A 27,992-nucleotide genomic window follows, 5' to 3' on the forward strand; every position below is an offset into this window, starting at 1 on the left:
TGATGAGCTATTATGGGTTTACTCTGTCACTAAATTTATACATTCTGCGACAAACTTTGATACATATATTTACAGTTTCGGCTACTTCGAAATTATTCTCGAATTGTTCGTTCGATATAAAAAAGAAAACGTTGAGAGAGCAGAGGCGAATTTAAGTTTTAATTCGAATTATGTACGTGAGTTACGCACACTCTCAAAAGGCCAAATTGGGGGGCCTGGCCAATTTCAAATTTTGAAAGAAAAAAATTTGTTGCCGGGACTAATGCACACAGCAGTTTTTTTACATTCCTTAAAGTCATCCTTGATCGAGAGATACGTACTTCGTTTTCTAAACACGTTACATCTATCTAAAACTAAAATTACACATCTTTACGTTTATCCTGTGCAAGAAATATGCGAATGAAAAGAAATCTGATTTGTATCAAAATGATTTTTCTTTATTTTTAACGATACCAGCAAATGGAAATAGAAGTGTCCATTAATTTCTCAAAATTCACTTATTTTCTGCACGAGTTAACAAATATCTCATTATAAAATAAGCAACGACGAATATTTGTTTATTCTTCGCATCGACGAGTCTGCTAAATTTAATTTTCTTCGGTACACGGAACAAAATTAACTGGATTGAAAACCATGGCATCGATGATCCTCGAAAGACGTTCGCCGATCATCGAACGATTAGTCGAACCGGTAGTCCGAGGATTACTAATCTTTGGGTACATCCGGGGTCGGGGGCGAGCCGCATAAAATCACCGCCGTGCTGACGATCGTCGTAAGTAAGAAAACGCACAACAGGGCACGATCACTGACCAAAGCGACCTGTTTCCAATCTAACTCTGTCCTTTCCCGGCGATCCTGCTCGACCAGGCGCCGCTCGTTCCTCTCGATGGTCGCGTGCACTCTTCCCAGGACTCGGGACCAATGCGCCTCAAGGCCGCCCTCCTTGCTGAGATCTGTGCGATTGTCCGACACGATTCATAATTCATCGCACGGCACGAATTAGCTGGCTAAAGAAACTAGACCAGACCAAACGGGAAAGACTACCGCAGGATAAGTGCAACGAAGGGATATGTTCAAAACAAAAAGTACGAATGCGAATGAAAGTAGACATTTCTCACAATCAAGTATTATTACACATCGCGCAAAGGCGATACGATTTTTTAATGAAAACATTTCAGCTTTCGCGAAAAGTTTGTGATTTTTCGAGTTACGTGAAATTTCGAGTATAAATTTGTAAAAACGTAGAAAATTGAAAAATAATAATTGTATAGTATACAAACACTAAGGGTAATAAATACATTTGAAGGTGAATAATACAAATGCTTCTTCGAGAATGGCGATGTAAAAATGTGCAACACTGAATGTTAAAGAAACAAAAATTACGAGAATTAAGGATGCGGAGTGCTTCATAATTTTTAACAAGTAAATGACATATCAAATTTAATTAATATATGTCTTAACAGACTCACCTAGACTGGGACTAGAGCTGTTACCATCGTCTTTTCTCGATACATATTTGGGGGATACGTGCTGCTCCGGCAGTTCGGGCTTGCAGTGCAGCGGACAGTTGTTCTTCCTCCTCGAGAATTGTTCCGCCGGCTCCTGCTGATATAACAAATCACTGTGATCCTATATTGATGATCGCGCCGTAACTTTTCTATAGAACGAAGTAATAGCGGGCGCGCGTTTTTAGAAATTGAATCAACCGCGAAACTTTCTCTCGGCGAGGCGCAATATACGGTCTTCGTTTGCGCTCGGGATCGGCCACAGACGTCCGTGCGTCTGTCCCTCAATCTATATTTATCGTAATTATGTCATTAATAATTAATATCTATTTCATGTACATTTCTTCACATTGTTCTCTTTCTCTTATAAACTTCTTATATTTATTTTCGATTCGATTTGTATCTCTTCTGGTTCATTCATATTATCATATATCCATTGTTTTATTCCTCCCGCACAATATTGAAGATAATTATCTTACCGTTACATCGTTACATCTTTTCACTTACGTATGCTGAAACGAACGTCTGAGGCTGATCTTGTTTACCCTATCTGCCGGAAGCTGCACGACTACTCTCAGAATTATTATCTAACTGATCTGATTCTGAGAAACGCGCGCACAATGGTATATTGGCCCGATTTTATTATATTCAAATAGGTTTCAAGAGAGGCCGGATGGCGATTTGCAAGATGCCCCGCGTATTACAAGGTACAATATGCATGTGCATTACGTGCATCCGTTTTACCGATCTATTCTCCTCTTGGAAATTCAGAAATACTATCCTGGCTAATTTGTCTAAGACCAGCGATCTCACGATACTCGGTACGCGTATGCCCCGCACACCACGGTGATGCAAATTCAATGTCACGACCGCCAGACCGGATGCGAACGACACCAGGCAAATGCTGACGCCATAGTAAAGACCTGAAAGCACCGAAGGGACAGATACAGATATATGGATAGAGAATAGATAATTGAATTTTTATCTCTCTTCAGTAACTTTTCGAAAGATGCAAAATAATTCAAGTGATTTATATACAATATTTGTCTCTCTTAAATTGTGTCGGACAGAACTGAAAGGATCGGATGAAATAGGAAAAAATAATGTTGTTTTTATTATTCGAAGTTTACCGATTGTGACTATTGTGAGTATAAATATGGTGCGCTTTCTCTATAATTTGTCAAAGAAATTGTCTGTCATATTTTCTCGCACAAACGATATCTAACCATTAAACAAAATTCTTTCTCCACTTAGATAACGATTCTGTAACAGCTTTTATTCGCTTTTCTCGCTGTTCTTTGAGTACACTCCTTAGGAATCCCCCTTTGAAGACTACATTAGCCCAGAAATGAGACGGTGTTCAGTTTTGCGGAGACGGCTAACCGCATTTCAAGAAAGTCCCAGGTGCATTTTCCCGCGGGTTTTTTAACGAGTAATGAACAGCTCGAACTAAAATCGCGATAATACTCTTTGTCGAACGATTTAAAATTAATACAATCGGACGACTTGGAGATTCGAAATTATAATTCTAAAGAGATATTTGCGATAATTTATCACTTTAACATAATAATAGAATAGGAAGGATTGGCGGATCGTGACATTTTGAAAATATTTTGAGTGTGTAAAGAATATTCTCCAAGTTCGAATTGAAGATCCGACCGGAAACGACCAACGATGTACTCACTTATCAGCGGCGTCTTCTCCGTGGGCGGCAAAGTTTCGCGAATGGTCATCAAGAACACCGTCATGGAGAGAAGGGCCGAGATGCCGAGGGTGACTTTCTCCCCGGACTCGGAGGGCACGTAGAACACCAGCAGGGCTGGAGAGCAAACAGGAGCAGCGTCCGCGAAAGTTTTATCCTTACCGCGAAATATTGAATCCGAGGTATTCCGCGAGACTTCGATTCGAAGTCTCGTGACAAACTTGAAAGTTTGTAGTAATCGAAAATGGAACAAGAGCTGCGGGAAGGGCGACAAAAGAAAGTGCGAGGACAGTCTTAGGTTTGCTTTTCCCTCAGAACTTCCATAAATTTAAATTTTCTTAAGTTTTCCGTATTTTTCTCGTTCACGCAAACATGCATAACGAGTTAATATCTAAATTCTTTATTGATTTAATAATAATTTCACATTTTTTATTTTATATAGAATACCGGTTTCCCGCAATTTCTGTTTGAGTTTCAGTTTTGCGCGAAATGTAAATAAATAAATAATGCGATAGAAATGCAATTTTAATTATATCTAGCTTTTGTCGTGCCTATTGTCATGTAAAATTCACGAATTCTCGACCAAATGAAACCACGCAAAGATCTCCCGATAATTCATACATGTCATTTTTTACTGTTCTACAATAACTGGTCCACGATAACCATCAATTTTATCATCGGAAAGCCATAGCGTTGCCCCATTTGTCCGACAGTTTCGATTGCCCCACTGGGTCTTATATTCTGTTGTTTCAATATTTGCCTTTTTATCTATCTATTTCTATGTATCTTGTATGTACATTGATTTTCTTTATTACGTTAACTTTAGTTTCTTAATTTTTGTTGTTAGTATCCTACTTTTTCACTCTTTCTGTTTATAAAAGCTCTTTCTTAAAAGAGATAAAGTCAATAGGCAATTGCTGTTCTACACAAGCTTGGCTCTAATATCCAGCAAATTCTCGAAAAATTTCTTTCATTATCGATAAATGGCAGCAGAAATGTAATGAAATGCTTCAGTTTATGCCGTCGTTTCCTTAAAGGCAATGACTTAATTTGTTTTCTCCTCCTCCTCGTACAAATCCTAAGTCTGTTAGACTCAGTGGCCTATATATTTATTATTTTTCAAATTCTCGTCTTTCCTCCCTCCTTCGCATAAAATTATATTGATATTCTTCTTTGATGATCGTTTTTTTTACACTTTTGCAAAAAATTAACAACGTACAAGGTAATTTTAGTATTTTAGTAATTATACGTTCCTTTTTGCTTGCTAGTCGTTACGGTGTACATTTTTCTTTTTCTTAACTGCATTAGCACGGTGTTAGAATACATGTGGAATGATTATAGCGTAAGTATTTTAGATAACAAAGTTAAACAAGAAAGTATAATTTCTTTTCTCTGAATTATTAAAAAATAAACGCGACAATTTTAAATTGACTTAAAGTTTATCAAGTAATTTGTTTCCAAAATGTTCTTCGATATGTTCCTACTGAAATATGATCTTATCAAAATTCCGAATCTCTTTCAAGCATGCATATAAAACGCAATGATTGCCTTCCCTATCGAGCAATAGATCTTAACACGTAATTTGATTGCCCGCATAGTTATTAATATAAAGACGCCGTTTTTTCCCCGGGATTGCGAAAATTATTATGCAAATTCATTAGATCGACATCTCGTGTTAGTAGGGATAATCTCAATTTTCTTATGCAAGCAGGTCGTGCAGGAGAGTGCGGAAAGATCGGAAGAGAGAACCTAATCTCGTATATAACTTCCCATGCGGTCTGCCGCTTCGTAGTCTCAAGGTTTATTTATGAAATTCGCTTCGTAGCTAACGGTAAGAACTGTTACTTCCTTCATTAATAAACGAAGTTCTCGAGAATTGCATCACGTTACCGCATATCATTAATTCGCAATCTGTGAAAGTTTACTTGCGAGATTTAAGGTGTCTTAAAAAGTTTCGAACGCGCTCTTTTTCTGTAAAATGAGATGCTCTACTAAAGAAATCGGTATATATAAATTATTTTAATTACTTTTCGCCGAACATGATGCGGCGTACGTATTTCATAAAGATCGACATTTGAGCATGCCGTATTGTTTACCAAAAAACTTCGTATTTTTATACAGCTAGTAATAATGTAATTATTAATTATCCTAATCCTTTTTAAAAAATGTTTTTTTTTTCAATCTAAGATAATGAGATATAACGCCACTAATTATAATGTCAGAATTTTCTTTCCCAATGAGATATTTATAGAAGTTATAGTAACGCTACTTTGAATACATGCAAATACCGAAATGCAATTATTACGCTCTTTGACATATACGAACGTTAGTCTATTGCTGGTCGCTAACTGATGGTATGCCACGCATTTGTGCGCTCCACTTACCGACGCCGTTGATTAGTATGCAGGGCAGGATCAGGTTGAAGACGTAGAACATCGGACGTCGTCGTAAGCGGATCTCGTAAGTGATGTCGGGGTACGGCTCCTCGCAGCAGGAGTAATACTCGACGTTTCGGCGAGCGGTGAAGTCCAGAAGATGGAACTCGCCGTTCGCCTGATAATTGCTCACGTCCCCCTTCTCGCTCTGGCTCTCCAGCTCGAGCTGGTGCCCAGTAAAATTTCCTCGGTGTGAGTTACGCGCGACATATCGTGCCATGATGTCGCCGACGGCGTAAATTGTCGCTGTTTTGTCCGCGGCAGGCCGGCGAATTTGCAAGTAATAAAAATATATCAAGCGGGCGCGCAGTTTATTGAACAATACCATCCTTTAACAGCTTTAACTAAACACGAGCGGAAACCAACGGACGAGGGTCGAATCGGTTTATCGACTAAAAGTTAAACTGGCAGCTGACAGGTCGAGTGTCTTTTTCGCTGCGATTTAGATTGTTCTGTTTATCGCGTAATATGAACTCTGTTTTGTCGAGCTGCTATACGTGCTTTATTAATAATGACAAATCAAGACATTTATTGCGGTAACGAATGAAAAGAATTGAAGCACGAAAATCGGATTTTAAATTGGAGTAGAATATTACACGAATCTCGAACAGACATTCTTAATTGAATTTCAATATATATAATCCTTGTGTCATTTTTTACTATAATTTTATCGTAGATCTCATAATAACTGGCTCTGTCGTTTATCAGTTTATTCGATCAACAATTCCTTGTTAATTTAAGCAAGAACTCGATCGATTTTTTTATTTTTTATTAAAGAGAAACCTTATCGAAGTTTTTGCTCAGGAAATTAATGATCAAGGCTGAAAATCCGGTCGCGCGGAACACGAGAAATGATTAATGCGCGAGGAACTTTGAAAGATTCTCCTGGACGAGTATTTTAAACCACGATGACGTCTTTTACACGACGAAAGGGTAAACGGCGATGTAGCGACGGCGCGGGCGGCACGCAAGTAAAATGTATATTCAGCGCGGAGAGATAGAAAATGGGAAAACTCTCTCTGTGTGAAAGATAGGCAGGGTGCTCTCAGCGAAGAGGCGAACCGAACGGCTCTCGTATTGAATTCTTCTCGCGATGCTGGGATTAAGCTCTTCGATCTGTCCGAACCATTTTCACGACCTGACGGGCCGGCGTTTTCCGATTCCACCAGCTGTGTTAAGCGTCCCCGAACTTCCAAAAGGCCCGATCGGCTTTGTTCCAACAACCGTACATTTCGTTTTTTCTTTCGTTTATTCGCGTTGCACGCACAATTCGTCCTGCGTCGAGATATTTTTTGCTATGTATCTTCCATGTAAATCTCACCGGAAAAAAAATTTGTTTCTGAAGCCCGAAAAGAGATAAAAATGTCCGCGAATCTTATAATAATTTCAGGATGAATCTAAATTTAAAATTTAATCTGCAGTACTCATTCACCTTTATCTTTATCATTCTACCTCAGTCTTCGGATAATCGATACGGCATCTCGCTGAATGATATATATCTACCGAAACCGTAAAATATTCTGCGGTCTTAAATGAAGGTGAATATAATACTGCGAGGAATTACGAATGGCTGAATTACGAACGTAGAAATTAATTCGATTTAGAAGGAAATCTGTAAGATGAACGGGCGCGCGCCAGTCGATAATTGTCCTGCCTCATTTTTAAACTAAAGGTTCATAAGAATCGACGAAAAAATTGGCTAAGTGAAAACATATCGCTCGGATTATCATATAATAGTTAAACATAATATTTATTTAAAATATATCTCTCCGGCCCGACAACTCAGCTGATGAAATCAATCTCTTAAAATCATAAGGTTTAATAAACAAATTTTGAGAATCAATGTGATATCCGTTATATTTGCAATCACGATTCAATAGAGAAACTCATTGTCTCAGATAAAAGCTGTTTTGAGACATATATGGCTTGAGTTTTGTTTCACGCGATTCAATAACCGATTCTGGAAAGATGATATGTGTATGATATGTTAATAGTTTTTCTTAAAATCCAGAAATATATTTTCTCTCGTAGATTAGAACTCCATCAGTAATAATATTTTCTTTTCAAAATATTCTCTTAACCGAACGGAATTATAATCGTTATCCCAGGCGATTCTGATCGGTTCTCACAAAACGGAACGCAAAATGCGAGCTCGTTTATCGAAATTAATTTAAAACACAAGAAATAAAAAATATTCAGCATGTATAATTACATATAATTTGTAATATGTAAAATATTTTATGACCCATCTTGGTGTTTAATTTTATTATGACATATAGTACACATTATGCGCAAACAGGGCCATCAGAGACAAGCGAACAAGCAGCGGCATGAATCGTATTATCTCTCGAAACGCAATCGTGTCTCATATAGTTGTCGCACAGTATACGATTATTAGCTCGCGGAATTAAAAGCGTTACATATATCCTCGAATAACATGATTAATTGGTTCAGTTATTGAAAACCGTGTTATTCGAGACTTAGAATTCGTACAATTTTGGAGATCACGTTCCGTTAACGAAAACCGTGCAAATCAAGAGTCCAGATTCATATAAAACTGGATATTTGGTTCCAAGAAATTATTTTGAAAAAACTTTTAAAAAGTAGGATTGTTACAAATTTTTACTATGCTATTCGAAACTCCATGCAATTCAAGTAACATGTTACTCGAGGGTCACCTATATTTTATGCAGGACTATATCTGATGCACACGATCTTGGTGTTTGTGCGGTGAGCAAGGTTGCTGAATATTTCCATATCGCGATCGATACACAATTAATAGTAAAGTGCACGTGAATCGCGTGATTGACAAAATGTTTAATCAAAATGTAACTATCTATATCTCAAGATTTGAAACTTTATTTCGAGTGTTATCTCACTCGTAAGGATTTTTTTATACCTGATTGCGTTTTAACACGAGATTCATGTCATGATTATAAGAGGGACTTTAAATCGCGTTATCCAAATCTCAGTTGATTGCGGTAGAAGACACATTTGCCGCGCAAATTTTGCAAATTTTCACAATTTACATCGTCGAATAATTTATTTTAACAGAACAAAGTTCGAACTTCATCTTTTTAAGAGAAAAATTTTTGAATACGCAGCGACCTGTTCTGTTAAAAATCGGATATTCAATTATGCAAATGTAAAACTTTGATAATTTGCATTCGAGCGAGTGAAGATCCAAATGTGCGAGATAAAATGCAAGGCGTATAGAATGTGAAACTCACTTGGTACCCGTCGTACGTCCAGGAGGCCCATTTCAGGGCACATCGTTGCTCGTCAAAGGGAAAGAACTCTACATTTATGTCGCAGCTGCTGCGAAAGATACCGTGGCTTAGCCAGACCACCTCGCCCGTATGACTGACGATCACGTTTGTATTGATGACCGCTGAACTATATTGTGGATCCGCACTGTAACCAGAAAATTGAAACCGCGACGAGATATATATAAATTTCTTTCTTTTAGTTCGAACAGCTTTTTGATAACTCCGTTCGAAATTATACTATTCGATTTAGGAAATTATATATTTTATCTTCTCTATAATGCTTTTAAATTTATCCTAAATTATTTTTGTCTCCCGTTTTTATTTTCTTTCTGTTTCATTATTCTTACCGACACTGAAAATTGTTAATTTCTAAAATTACTCGCGAGCTTTTCTTTTTAATCATACTTATTTTGTTCAGGAACACCTTCAGACTCTACTTCATGCGTATCGCCGCAAAGTATCCCGCAAGGGATTGAAAGAAGTTTTCAAAAGAATAGAAGGATCTCGGGAGATCTCAGGTGGATGTATAAATCATTACTTCAATTTGTGGAATTTTTTAATATCCCCGCCGGTTGAATGCATTAACTTTTTTCTTGTGGTATACATTTTTAACTTGCAACAGCGTTGAAAAGTTCGCGAAAAAGCTCATTCCCCGATTCGAGATGAATGCTCACTTGTTATACAAAATCGTGTCAGGTCGCCAGACACGATTGTATGGAACGCGGATTACTCGAATTCCAGCGAATTCCGAGGCATTCCATTTCAAGTGATGATCGGTCCAAACCTGCGTAACCCAACAGTTGGTCGTGAGTATCTGGTTCTTTTCATCCTGGAATAAATAATATAGAGCCGTGAGACGTAAAAAAATATAAAGCAAAACGATCTTCGTATACGAACGGTAATAAATTCGTTTATAAATATAAATGCCGCGCGCGAATTATTTATTTGTTTTAACGTGAAATTTAATTTATTTTTCCGATAATGCGCTTCTTTCGCTTATCTATTTATCTTTTCGCGGAACACGATTTACTTGAAGAAATAAATAAGATATTTATTTACTTAATCAGTAGCTTATTTCTGTACACGTACAACGGAAGATCTTTCCCGGAAAGAAATTTTATAATTTGTAACTAATTTATCGTGAAATATTTAATTTGTTACTCTTAAAAAGACTGCTCTCTAAAGGAGGCGGCGCCGTTGGAACTGACCTGTGTGATTAATTGGAGTTTATATATAACAACGAAACACGAATTGTCGACGATATGGTCGACAAACAACAGGCAATATATATCTTTCTAGTTATAAAAAATATGAGCAATATCTCTCACAAAATCCGAAACAGTTTTAAAGCCACGACGTGTAGTAATATTATTCTCGCAATCAATTGTAATAAATTCAACGCTTTATCCTAAAATAAAAATAAAATAAATGCAAATAAAATTAATAAAATATTTTAAAATTAATTAGTTTTATTGAAACTTTTGATAATCTTAAACACGACAATTAAAAATGAATAGAATTAGGTAAAAAAGTGCAATGTTGATAAACTAAAATTATTTAACTTATATTAATGTTCTATGTAGAGCTTTTTTATGAACTAAATAATTAGCTCAGATTCTCTTATTATAATCGTTGACCAGTTTTAATTTATTTTTCCGAAATACGTTTCGCGCAATTCGTTCGATAGAAACAATCCATTATATCTTTCCGCTTCGAGGAAAATGAAATGTCAAACGTTACTCTTGCCCGCAGACGTTTTCTTACTTTTGCTAACAGTATAAGACGCTTAATTAACGTCAATTGTAAAATTATATGAAGCAGTTCCGCGGCATTTAATTGGCCACCACAACCGTGCGAAACCCGGAACCTTACGAATTCCGCGGTGAACGCTATCTCGACAGAGATTGACGTTTAATCGATGCAATAATTTTTTATAATTACTTAGATCTCGTTATTTTGTACGCGGAGCATAAATATTCAAAGGTACCGGTGCGCGCTGTTTTTCTCAAGATCTTTACCCACCGACTCGCTCTGTAACCTTGTGAACTTTTAAGAGATCACCTGCGCTTGACATCTCAAGATCGAATTCCTAATTAAAGTAGCACCAGTAACATTACGATACATATTATATTCTTAAATCGCTCATTTTAAAGCACAGTTGCATCGATAAATAATTATTGAAACTAAATTTGTGGTATTAACCGTTATAATAATCTTTAATTATAATTATTATATCTTAATCGTTATTATATAAATCGTTTATTCTCTTTCGGAAATGAAAAGAGGCAATATTTTTAATTATTATAGATTTGCAAGTCAGACAAACAATTATTCACTGATATTCTTGTTAAACTTTTAATACTTTTCTTCCCGTTTGACAAAAGAAATATTATTTAATAATTCCTTTCTGGACAATTTAGTGAATTTTTAGTTTACCTGAGTAGTTATTACCGCGATGATAAAAGAAGATGGATAATGTACGCGGAGTAATATAGTCTCCGCGAAGAAGCTATATTATTCTCACTTACAATTAATGTTTGACATCCATTTCCATGTATCATCTTGAGACCAGATACTATGGAAAATCAACGGAATGTGTAATCCAATAGCGCATGATGTAACGAAGATATACTATCGTGAAACTATGTACCTATAATGTTTCAATTGGAGGCCTTAGGTATGTTGAGAATTTAAACGGTAGGAATTTGCAGTTTGACGAGCAATCGCGATTTCACGAATTTAAAGTTGCATGGCATCTGGTCCATATAAAAATGTATAGTCCTTGAATGAAATGAATACAAATCATTAATTGCAGCTGGATAATGGGTCATCTTTCGAGCGACTTATAATGATATTAGTGCAAAGTTGCTTTCTGTAAGATTCTCTATTGGTTTGCAAGTATACAACTTATAATAAAAATGCTATATTTAATATAACGATAAATTTTGCGAATGAGAGGAAATTGGATTCGCGCGCAAAGTCCTCTCGGTTATTACTCAATTATCTCTGTTTCATGAACAACGAAAGATTCAGCGGTTGACGAGACTCGACTCGATGGGGAAACCGCGTGATATTGCATTATCATCAATATTATCAAACGAAAAGAAACGGGAAAGGGAGAGACGAGCCGGATGATCGACCGTATATTGCGCGATAGATGTAACGAGCTCTCGTTAGACGGTCTCAGGTCTCCCTGGGGTGACCAGTTGGTTACGTTGCGCTAAAGGTTGCTCTCGTTACTGCCATACGCGAAACAAATGCCTGAAACTTTCCCACCGGCTTACTTATTCTCACGCCAATTTATCTCGCGTATCTCCGATTACCACCGGGGATCCCGTCACGGTCGCGGTGTTTCCATTTTCGTTACAATACGCATTTTTCTCAATTTTACCTCGTGTCTCGTGACAAATCTAAGGGAAGACTCGAAAATCTCGCGAGATATCGAGGATAGAGGTAAATCAGATAAAAGAGAAACTAATAAAAAAATTGATAAAATTTAGCAACTTGATTAATTTAGCAATTTTTATGTGGACTAAATATATAATTATATTTTTTGCATGCTCGTGTATCGTCACACGGAAAAGCGGTGAATAATGTTATTATATCGCAGTTTTATGAGTCTGCAAATAAAAATATAATAAAATTTGTTTATTCTTTACGAGCAGTGAATTCAAACGTTATTTCCGCTGTTTGTTTCGGTGGGAATTTTTTTTCAGCCGCACGGGCAGGAATTTATTTTATTAAAGATCAAATTCGTTTACTGAGATTTCTGTTTGAATGCCAAAGCGCTGATAAAAGTCGATAGCAAAAAAATCGATAGACGCGAATGCAAGTATCGTTAAAAACCGAGCGATCGCGCGTTTTCATATTTTTTCTCTCTTGTATATTTAAATTATTTCTTGTTCTGTGTGTGTGAAATTCGTTGAGAGGAGAGACGCCTTTTTTCGATTGATTACGTCACGCGTCACCGTTATCTCGTTTATACAAGGAAATATTTTCTCATGTGTTTATTTTTATTATGCTATATAAAGAATAACAACAATGTAGTGTCTCCGCGGGATTCCTCGAATGGATGTACAATCTCGATAGTAGAAAACGAAAGAATATGAAAACATTTTTGAAGAAATTCCACGCGTTTTCGCTCGGCTTCGCCTTTAGAGAGGGATTTCGTGCAGCCAACAGTTCTTTAATACATTTCGATCGTCGTTGAACTGTAAGAATTTCGAGAAATTGTTGGAATTTTTGTTAATATTTCTGTTTGACAACCGTCGTCATAAAATACGTATGTGATTCTCTCTCTCACTCTCTCGTACCGTATATTAATCATTAAGATTATTTAATGCTTGAATACTCACGACGTCGATAATATGATGAAGAGAGAGTCCAAAAACAACGACCAGAGGCTGGGACGAGTTTTTAGCTGGCCTCACACCGGCGTCATATCCATCCAGCAAGTACTTCGTCAGTCTGTATTCGTGCTCGTCGCAAACACCTGAACAGATAAAAATGATATTAATTTCCCAATTGCTTTTATATTAAATCGCAACTTAAACTAAAATCTTTAAAAATATATATATTCAATATTTCACATTTTTTCGTTAAGAGAAAAAAATATAATCGTATTGATTGATAGCTGTAGAGAAACGGAGTTAATGTAATAACATTTACACTTTCATAATTTTATTATTATTATTATTATTATTATAGAATTATTTATTAGTATCTAAAATAGATAAAATATATACAGATCTTTGTACGATAAGTTTATGTAACTTTATATATGTATCTTTATCTTTCTAAATAAATGTATGTATCTTTATAAATCCATAGAAATAGAATAGCTTGCAGTGTATTAAAACAAATATTTTTATTTTATTAGAAAAGATAAATCTATTGGCTGCAACTAGAAAAATTTCATACATTTAACTGCACTGTCTCGTTAGTTTTTTATATTTAATTTACCATTCGTTAAATATTCGTTATTTCAAGATATATTGATGCTCGTGAATATTGAAACAATATGTTCAATGCCCTTTAGCCTTATCAGCTAGAAAAGTTTCGAGATATTTCTTTTTCGAGACTATTAATAATCGTTATATTTATCACTGAATATTGTCATCAATAATTTAAAGAAAAACAACTCGATAATATAAATAGAATTTATAAATAAATTGAACCATGAATTTAGCAAGTATCAATACAGTGTGGATAGATGCGACGACACATATGTGCGAATCTAATATATGTTAATTTAATTATTAATTATTAATAATTTCCAATTGCATCTTTCTTTTTCAATTTAATATCACGCGGAAAAAAACAAAATGTCCGCGTAAAGAGTCACTTCACCGTTTAATCGCGACACAAGTGATACCCGAAGGAATAAAATGCGTAAAATCACTCAGAATTGAGGATGGCGCAAGGCCAAGCGCGAGAAGCGGCGCAAAGTCCTTGGAAGCGGCCTCGCAAAAAACTTAAAGAGATTCCTTTCGCCGGGCCCTTCTCTCTGATCAGTGATCACAGCCCTGATCCGTTTCGTTACGTGGATGTTCGTCCATTATAGCGATCGGCTACATGATCAGTAACGTCAGTCCACCTCCCCATTGAAGCGACCATTGTGCCGTGAAGCGTGGTGAAACCTGTCAGAGGCCCGAGCTAATCTCGGCCCGAAGTAAAGAAAGATAGGAAGGTACTACTAGAAAGATAAGTGATACTCGTCGCGAGGATACCGCTCGTAATTAGGAGAGTGAGTTCTTACGGTCCTATATCGAACTGTAAAAGCTGTATCTTCAAACGACTATGAGTGCCGTCTTTAATGCCGACGTTTGAACGACGCTAAAGTAAAATTATCGGCAATTTTGCTGGTACACAAGATATATAGTATAGCATTATTTCTCAATAAGAAATCTTTTTATCAATTTACACAATCATCCAACATCTCGTTCTTATGAAAAAAAAAAATGTTCAGGCTACTATAATTTTCTAGCAATTTTAAAATAATTTACGAAGTATAAAATTAAATATATATTTTTCGAAAGTATCACTTAAATATCTTTTCGGTAATATTTTCATACAAAAATATATCCTATTGATTCTTTATTACATAATAAAACTTTAAAATTTCTCGTATAAACTATTACATAAGAAAACATTAGCAAAAGATATATACAGGGTGTATCATGACGATACAGAGCGGTACGGCGGGTTGCCCATTCGAGCAGGCGCGCATGGTCGTTCACAATTGCGTTGACTTCGGTGCATCACCTATAATCACTCGCATATCTTTTTTACAATAAAATGGACTTTGTAGCGCCCAAAGTTGCAATACAATTGTGACGGATTTGCGTAGCAGTAACGTTAAAACAGAAGTCGAGATGACAATACAGGTTATGAAATAAATTTTATTATGAAAGCGAAAGACATTTTCTCTCTTACGAAAAAAGCTCGTACCATAGTCCATCATAATCTCATTATATATTATAATTTTATTATTTAAATTATTTTTTGCACACAATGTTTATGCACAGGACAAAAGTCAGCAATTAGTATTTGTGTGCAAATTTAAATTATAAGTCGGCGAATAAATTTCATTCAATGTAAGTTTAAATAATGGCAGAAATCGCCATTAACAAATCTTACAATATTCGATTTGTTTAATTAATAAATAATTTATCATTAAATTAATAATCAATTTAATATATCAATAATAATGAGCATTATATAATTTTTTATATAAATGATGTTGCTGCATCTTAAAAATCTTAATCTTAAACTCATAAACAAGAGGTTTATTAGTATAAAATATGATACATTTTAAATATGATGCTAATAAATAGTTTATATAAGCAAATTATCATAATATTTAATGAATACTTTTTAGTAATAAATTCCTTGTAGATTTAAATGAGATTCAGTAGCATTATTTACATAAAGATGCTTATTAGCATCAGTATATTGAATTAATTATTAATGTTAATAATGAAATATTAATAATTTGAAATAAATGTAGTTAGACATAAGATCCGCTGATAATCGTTTTTATCGTTATAAATAACGATGGAAACGGTTATCAACGGATCTCGTGCCTAATAACACTTATTTCAAATTATTAATATATAGATATATTAATAATTAATAATTAATAATTTATATATATATATATATATATATATATATATATATTAATTATTAATATATATTGTCACGTCTTTTTTACTCCCGGAGTGGTCCGGGCCGTGTGACGGATCAAAAGGAGAAGGAGAGAAGGATGATAGGCCTCTCCGGCAGTTCTCTCGCACTCCACTAACCAAATTTTATTGTTGGGCGCCAGACGCGTGAATTCGCGTCCGCGAAATCGCGAGAAACTAAAGAGAGAGACGCAAGGCGAAATAAGTCGGTGTGCAAAGAATCGGCTAGCTCGACCTAATAACAGAACGCGCCCTCAGAAAAGATTTCTAATAACGAGACAAAAAATATTCTTGACATGTTTAATCATATCACAACCTGAAGTAGTATAAAAATAAAACAATATTGAGATTAAATCAATAATTCCTATTCTCTTCTCTCGAATAAAATAAGAATGACTTAATATCTTGAGACAAGAATATATAAATTTAAGCTTATAAGTTATAAGTTATAACGTCGCGTGAAGATTAGTCTAAACGCAAGAATATATAAGTTTAAATTTATATATTCTTGTCTCAAAATATTAAGTCAATCTTATTTTATTCGAGAGAAGAGAATAGGAATTATTGATTTAATCTCAATATTGTTTCATAACGCGCGATGTTAGAGCCATAATATTAGGCACGATCCGCGCGAAACGCCTGAGATGCATCTAAATATCTATTATCCAGATATTATTCCTGAAATAGGTCCTCTTGAGCCATTATCATGTATTAGAATGGAAGCTAAACATAGAGAAGGAAAACAAATAGCCTATTCGTCTGCCAACAGAATCAATTGATCTTATTCTATATAGCTATAAAAGGCACCAACTTAAATTTTGCTGTCGGTTACAGGCTGGGAGAGGTTTATTCTTGAAAATATCATTTTCGACCGTTCAGACTGTCCATATAGGACTGAGGTAAAAGAATTTTCTAGTTTTCGTTATATATTACCTGAAGATATATGATTTGCAAAATGGAATATGGTTAAATGGATTAAATTAATGATTCTCATTATGAGAATGGCATGTTGGTTGTTGTAAATTGGAAAAGAAGTAAAAATCCTCAATTTTGTTATATTTATACAATATCTGTTATCCAGAGAGAGATAATACTGTAAATTTTTTTAAACTTACCACAGTAAATTTTAATACTTATTTCCATGCTTATAAAATTGATTTTACTAATCAATGGCATTACTTAAAATTTCAAGATTTGGCTATCCATACAGCAACCAACATCAGAATTATTGCTAATGATCAACGATTGGTTCCGTTCCGTTTTATTTTCTATTTATTTATCTTTCATGGAGAATAAAACGGCTTTCTATCAAATACGTTTTGTATGATCATAAGTGTAAAATCATAAATTATAAAAATAATCAAAAATCATACGTTTTGTATAAAAACGTAATAATAAAACGTTACAAAATAATAGCTGTTTTTGTTCATAAATACTTTTATTTCATTCTCTATATCACAAAAAAAATCTTGAAAAAATAATATAATATATTCCTAACAAAATTCTTTTTTTGCAAGAATAGAATGATTTTTTTTTTCAGATTCGTCTATTATTGAATCAAAAATATTATAGGAGTGTCACAAAATTCTATCTGTATCTTTCTGAGAAAGTTAGAGGGATAGTATCAAGAATATTTTATTCTAAACTTAAGAAATTTTTTATTTAAGATTAAAATATTGTTGTTTCAATACTAAATATGATTGGCTCTATTTCGATCCTATTTTATGATAGATTTAAGAGTAATAGCATTGTAACTCTAGAAATCTTTTCTGAGGGTGGGGGGTTGATTAAGGGCATCGCAATGTTCGGCGGGGTGACACGCAAATCATTAACTCAGTCAGCTAACAAATGAAAAACATTTATTGTAGAATAATTTTCGGAAAACAATGCAGCCATTTCGGCTTTTATTAATCAGAAAAAGCAAATAGATAGCTGATAATACGGGCGTCAAATTTTGAACAATAAGAATGGCAGTAACGCGGACGCCAGAAATAAGCGGAGAATTACGTTAATTTAGTAAACGCGCGGAAGGCGTCGTTGATGAGCAAGATAATACTGGTAGAAACTAAACTCACAAATACTTCGATTCGAAATCATAGCAGTCACGCAGACAATAATAGTAGAGTATTAAACTAACAAATAATATAAAATATCTACAGAAGTTACGACCGAATGCGACATAACTGGAGTAAACGCGAAATAATTGTGCGTCACGCTCGGAGCGCGTCCTTCAAGGTCCCAAGCGGCGCAAGGATTCTGTCGCCAAATTGTTTTAATCTAACGCAGATAGAGAACGTAACACAAGTGACATCTCAACGTAATAATGGTCGAACGCAATATCGCCAAGGGTATCCTGACGCGAAGAATAAGGCGCTGAGGCGCCTGGCATAACACAAAATACTAAAACTAACGCGGGGAAAGGTACGGAATTACCGCGAGTAATAACGGGACGCAATATTAAGTCAACGCAAGTAATATCCTAATGCAAATAATATCCTAACGCAAATAATATCCTAACTAGAATCAGTCGGGGTGAATAACGCGAATGACACCCCGACTCGAGAAATCAATCGGCACGATCAATATTCTAACGCGAATAATATGTCGGCACGAACGATATTCTGACACAAATATAATTCTAACGCAAAGGCTTGCACGCAGGTAACATCGGAGCGCAATCACACCAACGCGAATAATATCTTGGCGCAACCAATATCGCGTGGATAATCTAGGTGTCCTAACGCGAATCACACCTGACGCAATTAAACAACGTATTTACAATATGTATTATTATATGTTTTATTTTACAGGACATGTTCTACATGTCCACCATTGTTCTCCAAACACCAATGCGACTCTCTGCATAAAATTTTGTCGCACTCTACTGAGTGTGACGGGTGTAATATTCGCGAACTTGCTACCCGTATTCTTTCTATTAATTCGTTGCGATTTATGGGTAGTGTCTTATATACCTGATCGCGTATGAAACCCCCATGCAAAAAAGTCCAGAGGCGTGAGATCAGGTTGATCGCGGTGGCCACTCGTGCATATCACTGTGAATGCCTATCCACTTGTTTCGTCAAAATCGTACGGGCGAGAACGGAAGTATGGGCCGGATGGCCGTCTTGTTGGAAGATGATGTTTGGTCGGATGTTTAATGAAACATCTTCCAACAAACCGGGCAGTGTTTCCTCCAGAAACTCGGAATATACTTCTGCCGTGACATTTACATTTTCAGGGAAAAAGTATGGTCCGATAATCGTATCGTCCACAATCCCCATCCAAACGTTGACGTGAAATCTTCCCTGGACGTGCGTTTCTTTTATACAGTGGGGGTTCTCTACCGCGTAATGGTGTTCATTATGGCGATTAATCATGCCATCACTGCGGAAAGTGCTCTCGTCTGTCCATAATATACTCCGCAGAAAGTAGTCATCCTCAATATCATCAATATCGTTAATCTATATGATATAAAGGTACAATAATGTATCTGTATATTTTTTTCATGTTTTTTATGCCTTTTTTGCAATTTGTTAAAAATTATTATTAATTTTTTGTTTATTACTTAGGTTGACATTTTATCGCGCAGACTTTAGAAGAAACGGTGATATGATTAGCCACGATATAAAAAACGCGTCAACGAGAAATATTCGATAAATAAAAGTTATTTGCCACAATTTCGTATGAAAGTTTAAAATATAGCTAATACATTATTAAACTATATAATTTACCTGTTCTGAGACCCAATCACAAAATCTTTCTCGACGGAGCAAATCTTGGGGGAGCAACATTTGAGTTGTGTGTCTCTTATAAGGATGCATTCTTAAATCTTTCTTAATAATCCTATGTGCCTTGTTATGGTCCATACCGAGATCATATCCGATACCTCTTGTGCTGGTGTGCGGATTTTCTGTAACTGCATCTCTCACTTGATTGATAATTTCTTCCGGGCAATGATGATGATTTAGCGCGCGTGTTGACGCGTGTAACGTGCCATGCTGGACAAGGCGAGTAAATAAGGTATGGAAATACCCGTGTGCTGGGTGCCGCTTTTCAGGAAAGCGCTCAGCGTACAAACTTAAATTGCGGCCTGCCTTCCATTTTTACGACATTCGCCGTAATTAACAAACATATTAGCCAATTCTTCGTTAGTATAACGAGGATGCTCCATCGTTCACCATTGACGTTTTTAAAAACAAACGAGTGCATTTTCCGTAGACGGACAAAAAACTATCCGGTCCGACGTTCTTTCCTTGCATGCCAACGCGAGGATTGAAAACGTGGTGAACGATGGAAACGTCCTCGTTATATTAACGAAGAGTTGGCCAATATGCTTATATTTTATTTCCATACCCTTATTAACTCGCCTTGTCCAGCATGGCACGTTACACGCATCAACACGCGCACGAAATCACTATCATCGCCCGGAAGAAGAATTATCAATCAAGTGAGAGAAAGCAGTTACAGAAGATTCGCACACCAGCACGAGAAGTATCGAATATGATCTCGGTATGGACCATAACAAGGCGCATAAATTATTAAGAAAGATTTAAGAATGCATCCTTATAAGAGACACACAACTCAAATGGGCTCCCCCACGATTTGCTCCGTCGAGAAAGCTTGTGATGGTCTCAGAACAGGTTAAATTATATATTGCTTCCTCATAAGAGGAGCTTTGTTTTCTAAAATCGTATATGAACTTGATCGTGTATGAAGTGGGTTCTAATTAAACCAAATTTATAAGAAATTCATATATAAATTGGGGGGTAGAAAAACTAAAGAAACGATGGTTTTTTGAGGTTTTTGTTTTTTCAATTTTTTCTATCCCCCCTATCCATATATATTTTTTAAGATTTAGTTGATTAGTTTTGTAGTTATATTAAAAAAACAGTGTGTAGTGTAAAGTCAATCCCTTTTAAGAAGTTATGAAATCGGAGTGTTTGAACTTTGGCGAAGCTGACCGAGTTCGAGCGGTTTTATATAAATGATGTATTAAGTTACTGATTTTATTTACAGTAGTATTCATGGATAACAAAGAAAATTATTTAAATTTACAAACGTCGGTTAACTTAATTAGTTTACTCACTATTTATTTCTTTCTAAGGGGGACAGTTAGAACATCTCAAGTCTCAATAATTGAGACTTCAAAAAATGATGTTTTAAAATAATAAAAAAGTGTGCAAGTAGAAACTTGCAACATTGTTTCCTCATAGTTTTTAAGTGTGCAAGTAGAAACTTGCACATTACTTCCTCATAGTTTTTAATCCATATTATTTGTTAGTTTTTAATACTCTACTATTATTATCTGCGTGACTGCTATGATTTCGAAGTATTTGTGAGTTTAGTTTTCTACCAGTATTATCTTGCTCATCAACGACGCCTTCCGCGCGTTTACTAAATTAACGTAATTCTTCGCTTTATTCTGGCGTCCGCGTTATTGCCATTCTTATTGTTCAAAACTTGACGCTCGTGTTATCAGCTATCTATTTGCTTTTTCTGATTAATGAAAGCCGAAATAGCCGCATTGTTTTCCAAAAGTTATTCTACAATAAATGTTCCTTTTCATTTGTTAGCTGACTGAGTTAATGATTTGCGTGTCACCCCGCCGAACATCGCGTTGCTCTTAATCAAACCCGCCACCCCCGGAAAGATTTCTAGATACAATGCTATTACTCTTAAATCTATCATAAAATAGAATCGAAATAGAGCCAATTATATTTAGTATTGAAACAACAATATTTTAATCTTAAATAGAAAATTTCTTAAGATTAGAATAAAATATTCTTGATACTATCTCTCTAACTTTCTCAGAAAGATGCAGATAGAACTTTGTGACAATCCTATAATATTCTTGATTCAATAATAGACGAATCTGAAAAAAATCTTATTTTATTCTTGCAAAAAGAGAATTTGTAGATTGTTAGGAATCTATTATATTATTTTTTAAAGATCCTTTTTGTGATAGAACAAAATAAAGGTATTTATGAACAAAAACAGCTATTATTTTGTAACATTTTATTATTACGTTTTTATACAAAACGTATGATTTTCAATTATTTTAATGATTTTATAATTATGATCATACAAAAAGTATTTGATAGGAAGCCGTTTTATTTCGCGACATTATAACTTATAACGTGGCGTGAAGATTAGTCTAAACGAATCTACAAGGAATTTATTACGAAAAGTATCATTAAATATTATGATAATTTGCTTATATAAATTATTTATTAGCATCATATTTAAAATGTATCATATTTTATACTAATAAACCTCTTGTTTATGAGTTAAGATTAAGATTTTTAAGATGCAGCAACATCATTTATATAAAAAATTATATAATGCTCATTATTATTGATATATTAAATTGATTATTAATTTAATGATAAATTATTTATTAATTAAACAAATCGAATATTGTAAGATTTGTTAATGGCGATTTCTGCCATTATTTAAACTTACATTGAATGAAATTTATTCGCCCGACTTATAATTTTAAATTTTGCACACAAATACTAATTGCTGACTTTTGTCCTGTGCATAAACATTGTGTGCAAAAAAAAATAATTTAAATAATAAAATTATAATAATATAATGAGATTATGATGGACTATGGTACGAGCTTTTTTCGTAAGAGAGAAATGTCTTTCGCTTTCATAATAAAATTTATTTCATAACCTGTATTGTCATCTCGACTTCTGTTTTAACGTTACTGCTACGCAAATCCGTCACAATTGTATTGCAACTTTGGGCGCTACAAAGTCCATTTTATTGTAAAAAAGATATGCGAGTGATTATAGGTGATGCACCGAAATCAACGCAATTGTGAACGACCATGCGCGCCTGCTCGAATGGGCAACCCGCCGTACCGCTCTGTATCGTCATGATACACCCTGTACATAATCAAAATTTACTAAGACGTTTTTTTATTTCTCCGACGAAATAAATTTTACATTTCACTCTTATTATCGTTTTTTTCTACAAGTCACGCAGCAAATCTAAAAAATAAGACTTAATAATTTATTCCTCATTAGAGGTAAAAATGATATAGATGTAGTTCTATGATTGAAATTTGGATCTGCTTTCGTTCTTTCGATTATTATTAAAAAAAAGTAACTGTGAATAATTTTAATATATATTCAATATATTTTAACGTCTCTCTCTCTCTCTCTCTCTCTCTCTCTCTCTCTCTCTCTCTCTCTCTCTCTCTCTCTCTCTCCCCCTCTCTCTCTCTCTCTCTCTCTCTCTCTCTCTCATCTCTTCTCTCTCTCTCTGCACTCTCTCTCTCGGCGTCTTCTCTCCTCTCTCCCTCTCTCTCTCTCTCTCTCTCTCTCTCTCTCTCTCTCTCTCTCTCTCTCTCTCTCTCTCTCTCTCTCTCTCTCTCTCTCTCTCTCTCTCTCTCTCTCTCTCTCTCTCTCTCTCTCTCGTTTTCATGATTCTTGCATGTAATTCGAATCTTTCATCCCCGCGCCGGGCGAAATAATCCCCGCAAGATTCTCGCGCAGATCGAGAAATATCGGCCCGTCACCATCGTCGGGAACGTAAATCGAAAAATCTCACAGATTTGTAATGAGATCGTATGTCAAATGTCGATACTCTGTATGAGCTGCGGAATATCTCGCGGGATCTCGAGTCTCGACCGACCGACATCGAATTTCTTCGGGCAGAACGGTTCGCCGCTCGAAGACATCCGTCTCCGTCTGGAGATTAACCCCCCCGGGATATGAAGATGTTCGATTATCCGAACAATTGGAGCAAGAATAAAATTCCTACATCGCAGAACAACAATCAACGAAACAGCATACGGCTAAATAAACAAATCTGTCGAAAGATATTTATTTTTCTAATCTATAAAGTATAAACATCGTAATTACACCCATAAATAAAATTACTTACAATATATTCACACTTTGCTAAAATACTACCGCTTGAAGAATACTATACGCATAACTGATGGCTTATACAATTAGTATTGATTTAATAAGATAACCCTCTCGAAAATGTTTCTTTTGCCACAATAATGATACGATATTCATTTTCCTCTCTCGATCGATTCGAACTTTTAACCGTATCGGATTTCACTGAAAACATTGAAGAAAAACATTGACTTTTCTTGCACACGGTTAGCCGCGTACACGGATAAAATTTGTGAGCGACGAGGAAATAATCGCCGATAGCGGCTGTAACCGCTAAAACCTCGGTACGTAAACCGATTTACTAAATGCATGCACAGGCCTCGATTCCGACGGATATGTAAATTCCACCCGGGCGTCCCGATCACCGAATTTCGTGCCACGGAGGAGGCGTCAAATGGCCCCTTGACGCGATTGATTCGCAAACGTTTACACTGCCAGATGTGACGCAAACATACCCCGTAACGAAGTCCAGTTAAGATCGAAAGCTATATTACATCGTGGGTCACACGTGAAACCTCCCTTACAGAAATATAATACTATAAGTGATTATTTGGCAAGTGATTAATTACTTATTTTGAGTATTAAAAGCACTGTTTTTAATGCTTTTAATACTCAAAATAAGTATAATTAATCACTAGCCAAATAATCATTTACAGTATTATATTTCTGTAAGGGCTCTGCCCCTTACATGTATCTCGTCAGCTTTTCTCAGCAAACTGAAGCCATTCGTTAAGCCAAATTACTTTTGTGCATTATAAAATAAATTAAATTAAATCATTAAATATAATTAGAAAATTATACATAATTAGTTTAGCTTAAAATTAACAAGAAGGATGATTTTTAAAAATAAGTTTTAAAGTATGCAATTTTGCTGGGTTGGAAAGAAAATTAAAATTAAAAAACGGTTGAAGAATTAAGAGAATGGGGACGTCGCGTTCGTTGTGTTTCAATATGACTTCAATCGGAAAGCAACGTTGTTTTTGTCACTAAAAGCTGCAATCAATATTAAAAGTTTCGCGAACCTTTCTCTTATGTCTGGCGCAAATTATGCCGATAATAGTAAACTCACAGGATTCTACTTGAATATACGATTGTCTGCGCTCTCGCAATTGACTTTCACGCCATCACGAATGGAATTTTCTACTGAGCCGGGAAATCTGGAATTTGTGCGATCGACAATTCGTATTTCGTATAATATAAAGTATTCATTTACGCGCGTTCATTAAATTGACTCGGCTGATCCCTCGAGAATGTATATCTTCAGGGGAATATTGCGAGTTAATAGGCGCGCGGGAAACAAATCATCGAATCGCTATGGTCAAATCCTTGAAGACTTCACGGTCGAGAGTTGTATAATAAAAATCGCGAAACCATTCGCGTGTCGAAGACGCGCTCTTCCTAAAAATGGCCTGCGATTTGTTGACGTTTCAGCCTTGATTTGATCGCGTCGCTAATTTACATCTCAGACGTCTTTGATATCAGCGGTTGTGCAATCCCCGCCGGACAAAAGCTATATATGACGAGCTTTGTGACGTCCGACAATATCTAAACAATTCCGAAACGCGCTGCACTTGGGCTGCACCGAGAGGGGCGAGAACCTTGGAACTTTATTGACGACGGCCTACATCTTTCTCAGCTTCCGAGATAATGCGGCATTATATTAGGAAAAGGGCAAATAATCGAGTTTCTGAGGACGTCTCGAAGATGACAAGTATCAATAATCCGATTTCTCGAAACGAGATAATCATTCTCCCTCGTGCGGTGTTTGTGTTATTTCATATACATGAAATTTCCTACGTCAAACGCGAGCTCTGTACTGAGCAAAAGAATTTTCACTGTGTAAATAAGATTTGACATAGATTTATTCAAAAATAAGTTTTGATGAGACGCAACTAAACTTCTTAGACCTGTTTTTCGAGAAGACTTCAATTTTCAATAACTTAATTCTTAATTTTGTAAAATATAAAAAATATTCTATGTAAATCATGCATGTAATTATAAATTTATCTTGAAAGGAGATCCAGTGAAGATAATAGGAATAAAATTATTAGCTCTTTGAAGCTTGAAGACATTGTTACTTTTAATTGTTATTACAGAAATTAATAAGAAAGTTTTTAAATTACTTGAAAATGCATTACAAATGTTTCATTGTTTGAAAGAAAATCCATTTTATTTCAATCATTAAACTTAATTATGCAAAAATATCAAATGTAATATGTTAAGTAATTATAATAATTATTAAGTAATTATATTAATTATTGCAAAATTTAAATGTGCAAAAAAGTGTCTGAAAAAAAGTTTCTAGCTTATCTGTTGATCAGTGGATATAAGATTTTGTTACTTATCGATCTTAAATCTTGAATTTCTAATTGACGGCAACTTTTCAACCTCTAATCGCAGTGTTGATTTGCGAATGTTAAACTGCCAACGAAATCAGGGAACAGAAATGATTCCAGTCGCGAGTTCGCGGATACTCTTTGTGCGAATTATGCGAATAAATGAAAATCGCCCGAAGCCGCCAGGCACTCACCATTCCCGAAGGCGATGATCAGAAGAAGCCCGTATCGAAGGAACGGGACGGGAGACGGCGACATGGAATTGAGGGCCTGCTCGTGACCGCGTGACCGCCTACGTACGACTGGTACACGCGACGGCGGTTTTCAACCACCGTGCGATTTCGCCCCTGAATCCCGCGCTATCCCTACCTAGAGAACGCGCGGGTTCCCGATTCCCGAAGGAAATTCGCGCAGGCGTCCCCCGCGCGGGCGCTGAAACAACGCGGGCGGCGGGATCACGCGAAATCCGAACGGACGGTTGAAGGTACGCGGGCACGCATCACATATATATCTCTCGTTGTGATCTTTAATTCGGTGCCCAGATGGTAAAAAGCACCGAAATAACGACACATCGATATATTTACAAAAGATCGTGGGTCATATTTTATTTTTAAGTCGACAGGAAAATAAATCATAAAAGGGACAGGTTTTGTCGCGATCTATTTTTGATAATCATTCATTAATTAATATTATTTCATCGATCACGAACAAGAACGAGCTTAAATCATTTTACGCTTTGCAAGTCGTGATTTAAATGTGGAAAAATAGAGCTTTATAATTAAGTTTCTTCAAAAATGTATATATATATATATATATATATATATATATATATACACTACATAAATAACATTTTTTATAATACATTTTACATATACTGTGTGTTAAAATTACCCTCGTTTCGCAACCGTGAGTTTTCAAAAATTTTGTTTTGCAAATCATTGTAAGTTTCGAAAAAAAATAAAAAAGATTTCAGAAATTACAATCTCGTAATATAAAATTTTTTTAAATAAAATTGATTGTCAAGTATATCTCATTTCTGTAACAATAACAATTTTTTAATGAGATAAATATCACTGCCGCGCGAAATTTTGTATCTCTAAAATAATTGGGTTTGACTGGGACTGATTTATTGCACATTTCTACGCAATTTTATACACACCGCATAAATGCCATGTAATTAATCTACATATTAATTTCAGTGGTGTCAAGAAATGAAAGTATTTAATGTCGTATCGTCGTTACAATAAATTACAAAACGTTGTTACGGATTACAAATAACGATTTATTATCATTCATTAAATTATGAAAACAATAAATAGCACGCACGACTTTTGAAGCAGGATATATATATATATTTTTTTTTTTACAACCAATCGTGAAACTATCTTTTTACAAATATACGAGCGATGAAATAATGCTTGTTAATAAATAGATTGCAGGCGATACAAGTCATGGATCTCAAAAATTGACAACTCATCCTAACGTCGATTTCGCGTGGACGTCATATCAAAAAGGGTAACATTTATCGTCGCATAAACTCTGATAAAAAAAAATTGGGGGTTTACAATTTCTCTAAGAACTTCCGCTATATTACACTCTGGCACTTGAGATTAGTGATACGAGATAATCAAATATCCTGAGA

The 27,992-nt window shown here is 35.3% G+C and overlaps 1 protein-coding gene across 4 annotated transcripts; it reads right to left on the reverse strand.

Annotated features, from left to right (window-relative positions):
* On the reverse strand, positions 1–27,984 carry LOC143903440 (neuronal acetylcholine receptor subunit alpha-7). Of its 4 annotated transcripts, none has more exons than XM_077417017.1 (9): positions 26,545–27,984; positions 13,267–13,403; positions 9,586–9,740; positions 8,873–9,056; positions 5,592–5,808; positions 3,190–3,324; positions 2,250–2,428; positions 1,470–1,602; positions 1–953 (listed from the first exon to the last, which is right to left on the reverse strand). In XM_077417017.1, the coding sequence occupies exons 1-9, from the start codon at positions 26,606–26,608 to the stop codon at positions 706–708; spliced, it is 1,452 nt and encodes a 483-aa protein (XP_077273143.1). In that variant the 5' UTR covers positions 26,609–27,984; the 3' UTR covers positions 1–705. The 4 variants fall into 4 exon arrangements, with proteins under 4 accessions (XP_077273143.1, XP_077273142.1, XP_077273141.1 ...); XM_077417016.1 differs by having other exon boundaries at positions 1,470–1,605; XM_077417015.1 differs by having other exon boundaries at positions 1,470–1,605; positions 2,235–2,428.
* Positions 27,985–27,992: the final 8 nt, after the last annotated feature.

This window comes from Temnothorax americanus, unplaced genomic scaffold (assembly GCF_048541705.1).
Source record: "Temnothorax americanus isolate GAGA-0224 unplaced genomic scaffold, ASM4854170v1 Scaffold47, whole genome shotgun sequence".
NCBI classification, from domain to species: domain Eukaryota; kingdom Metazoa; phylum Arthropoda; class Insecta; order Hymenoptera; family Formicidae; genus Temnothorax; species Temnothorax americanus.

What these genes read in the sequence shown, in the direction of transcription:
- LOC143903440 (XM_077417015.1), bottom strand. Translation starts at nt 26,608, where the DNA reads ATGTCGCCGTCTCCCGTCCCGTTCCTTCGATACGGGCTTCTTCTGATC. An exon ending in GACACGATTTTGTATAACAA is followed by an intron (nt 9,057 to 9,585) that starts GTGAGCATTCAT and finishes TTCTGGTTACAG; the next exon opens with TGCGGATCCACAATATAGTT. An exon ending in CAGCTCTAGTCCCAGTCTAG is followed by an intron (nt 954 to 1,469) that starts GTGAGTCTGTTA and finishes ACAATCGCACAG; the next exon opens with ATCTCAGCAAGGAGGGCGGC.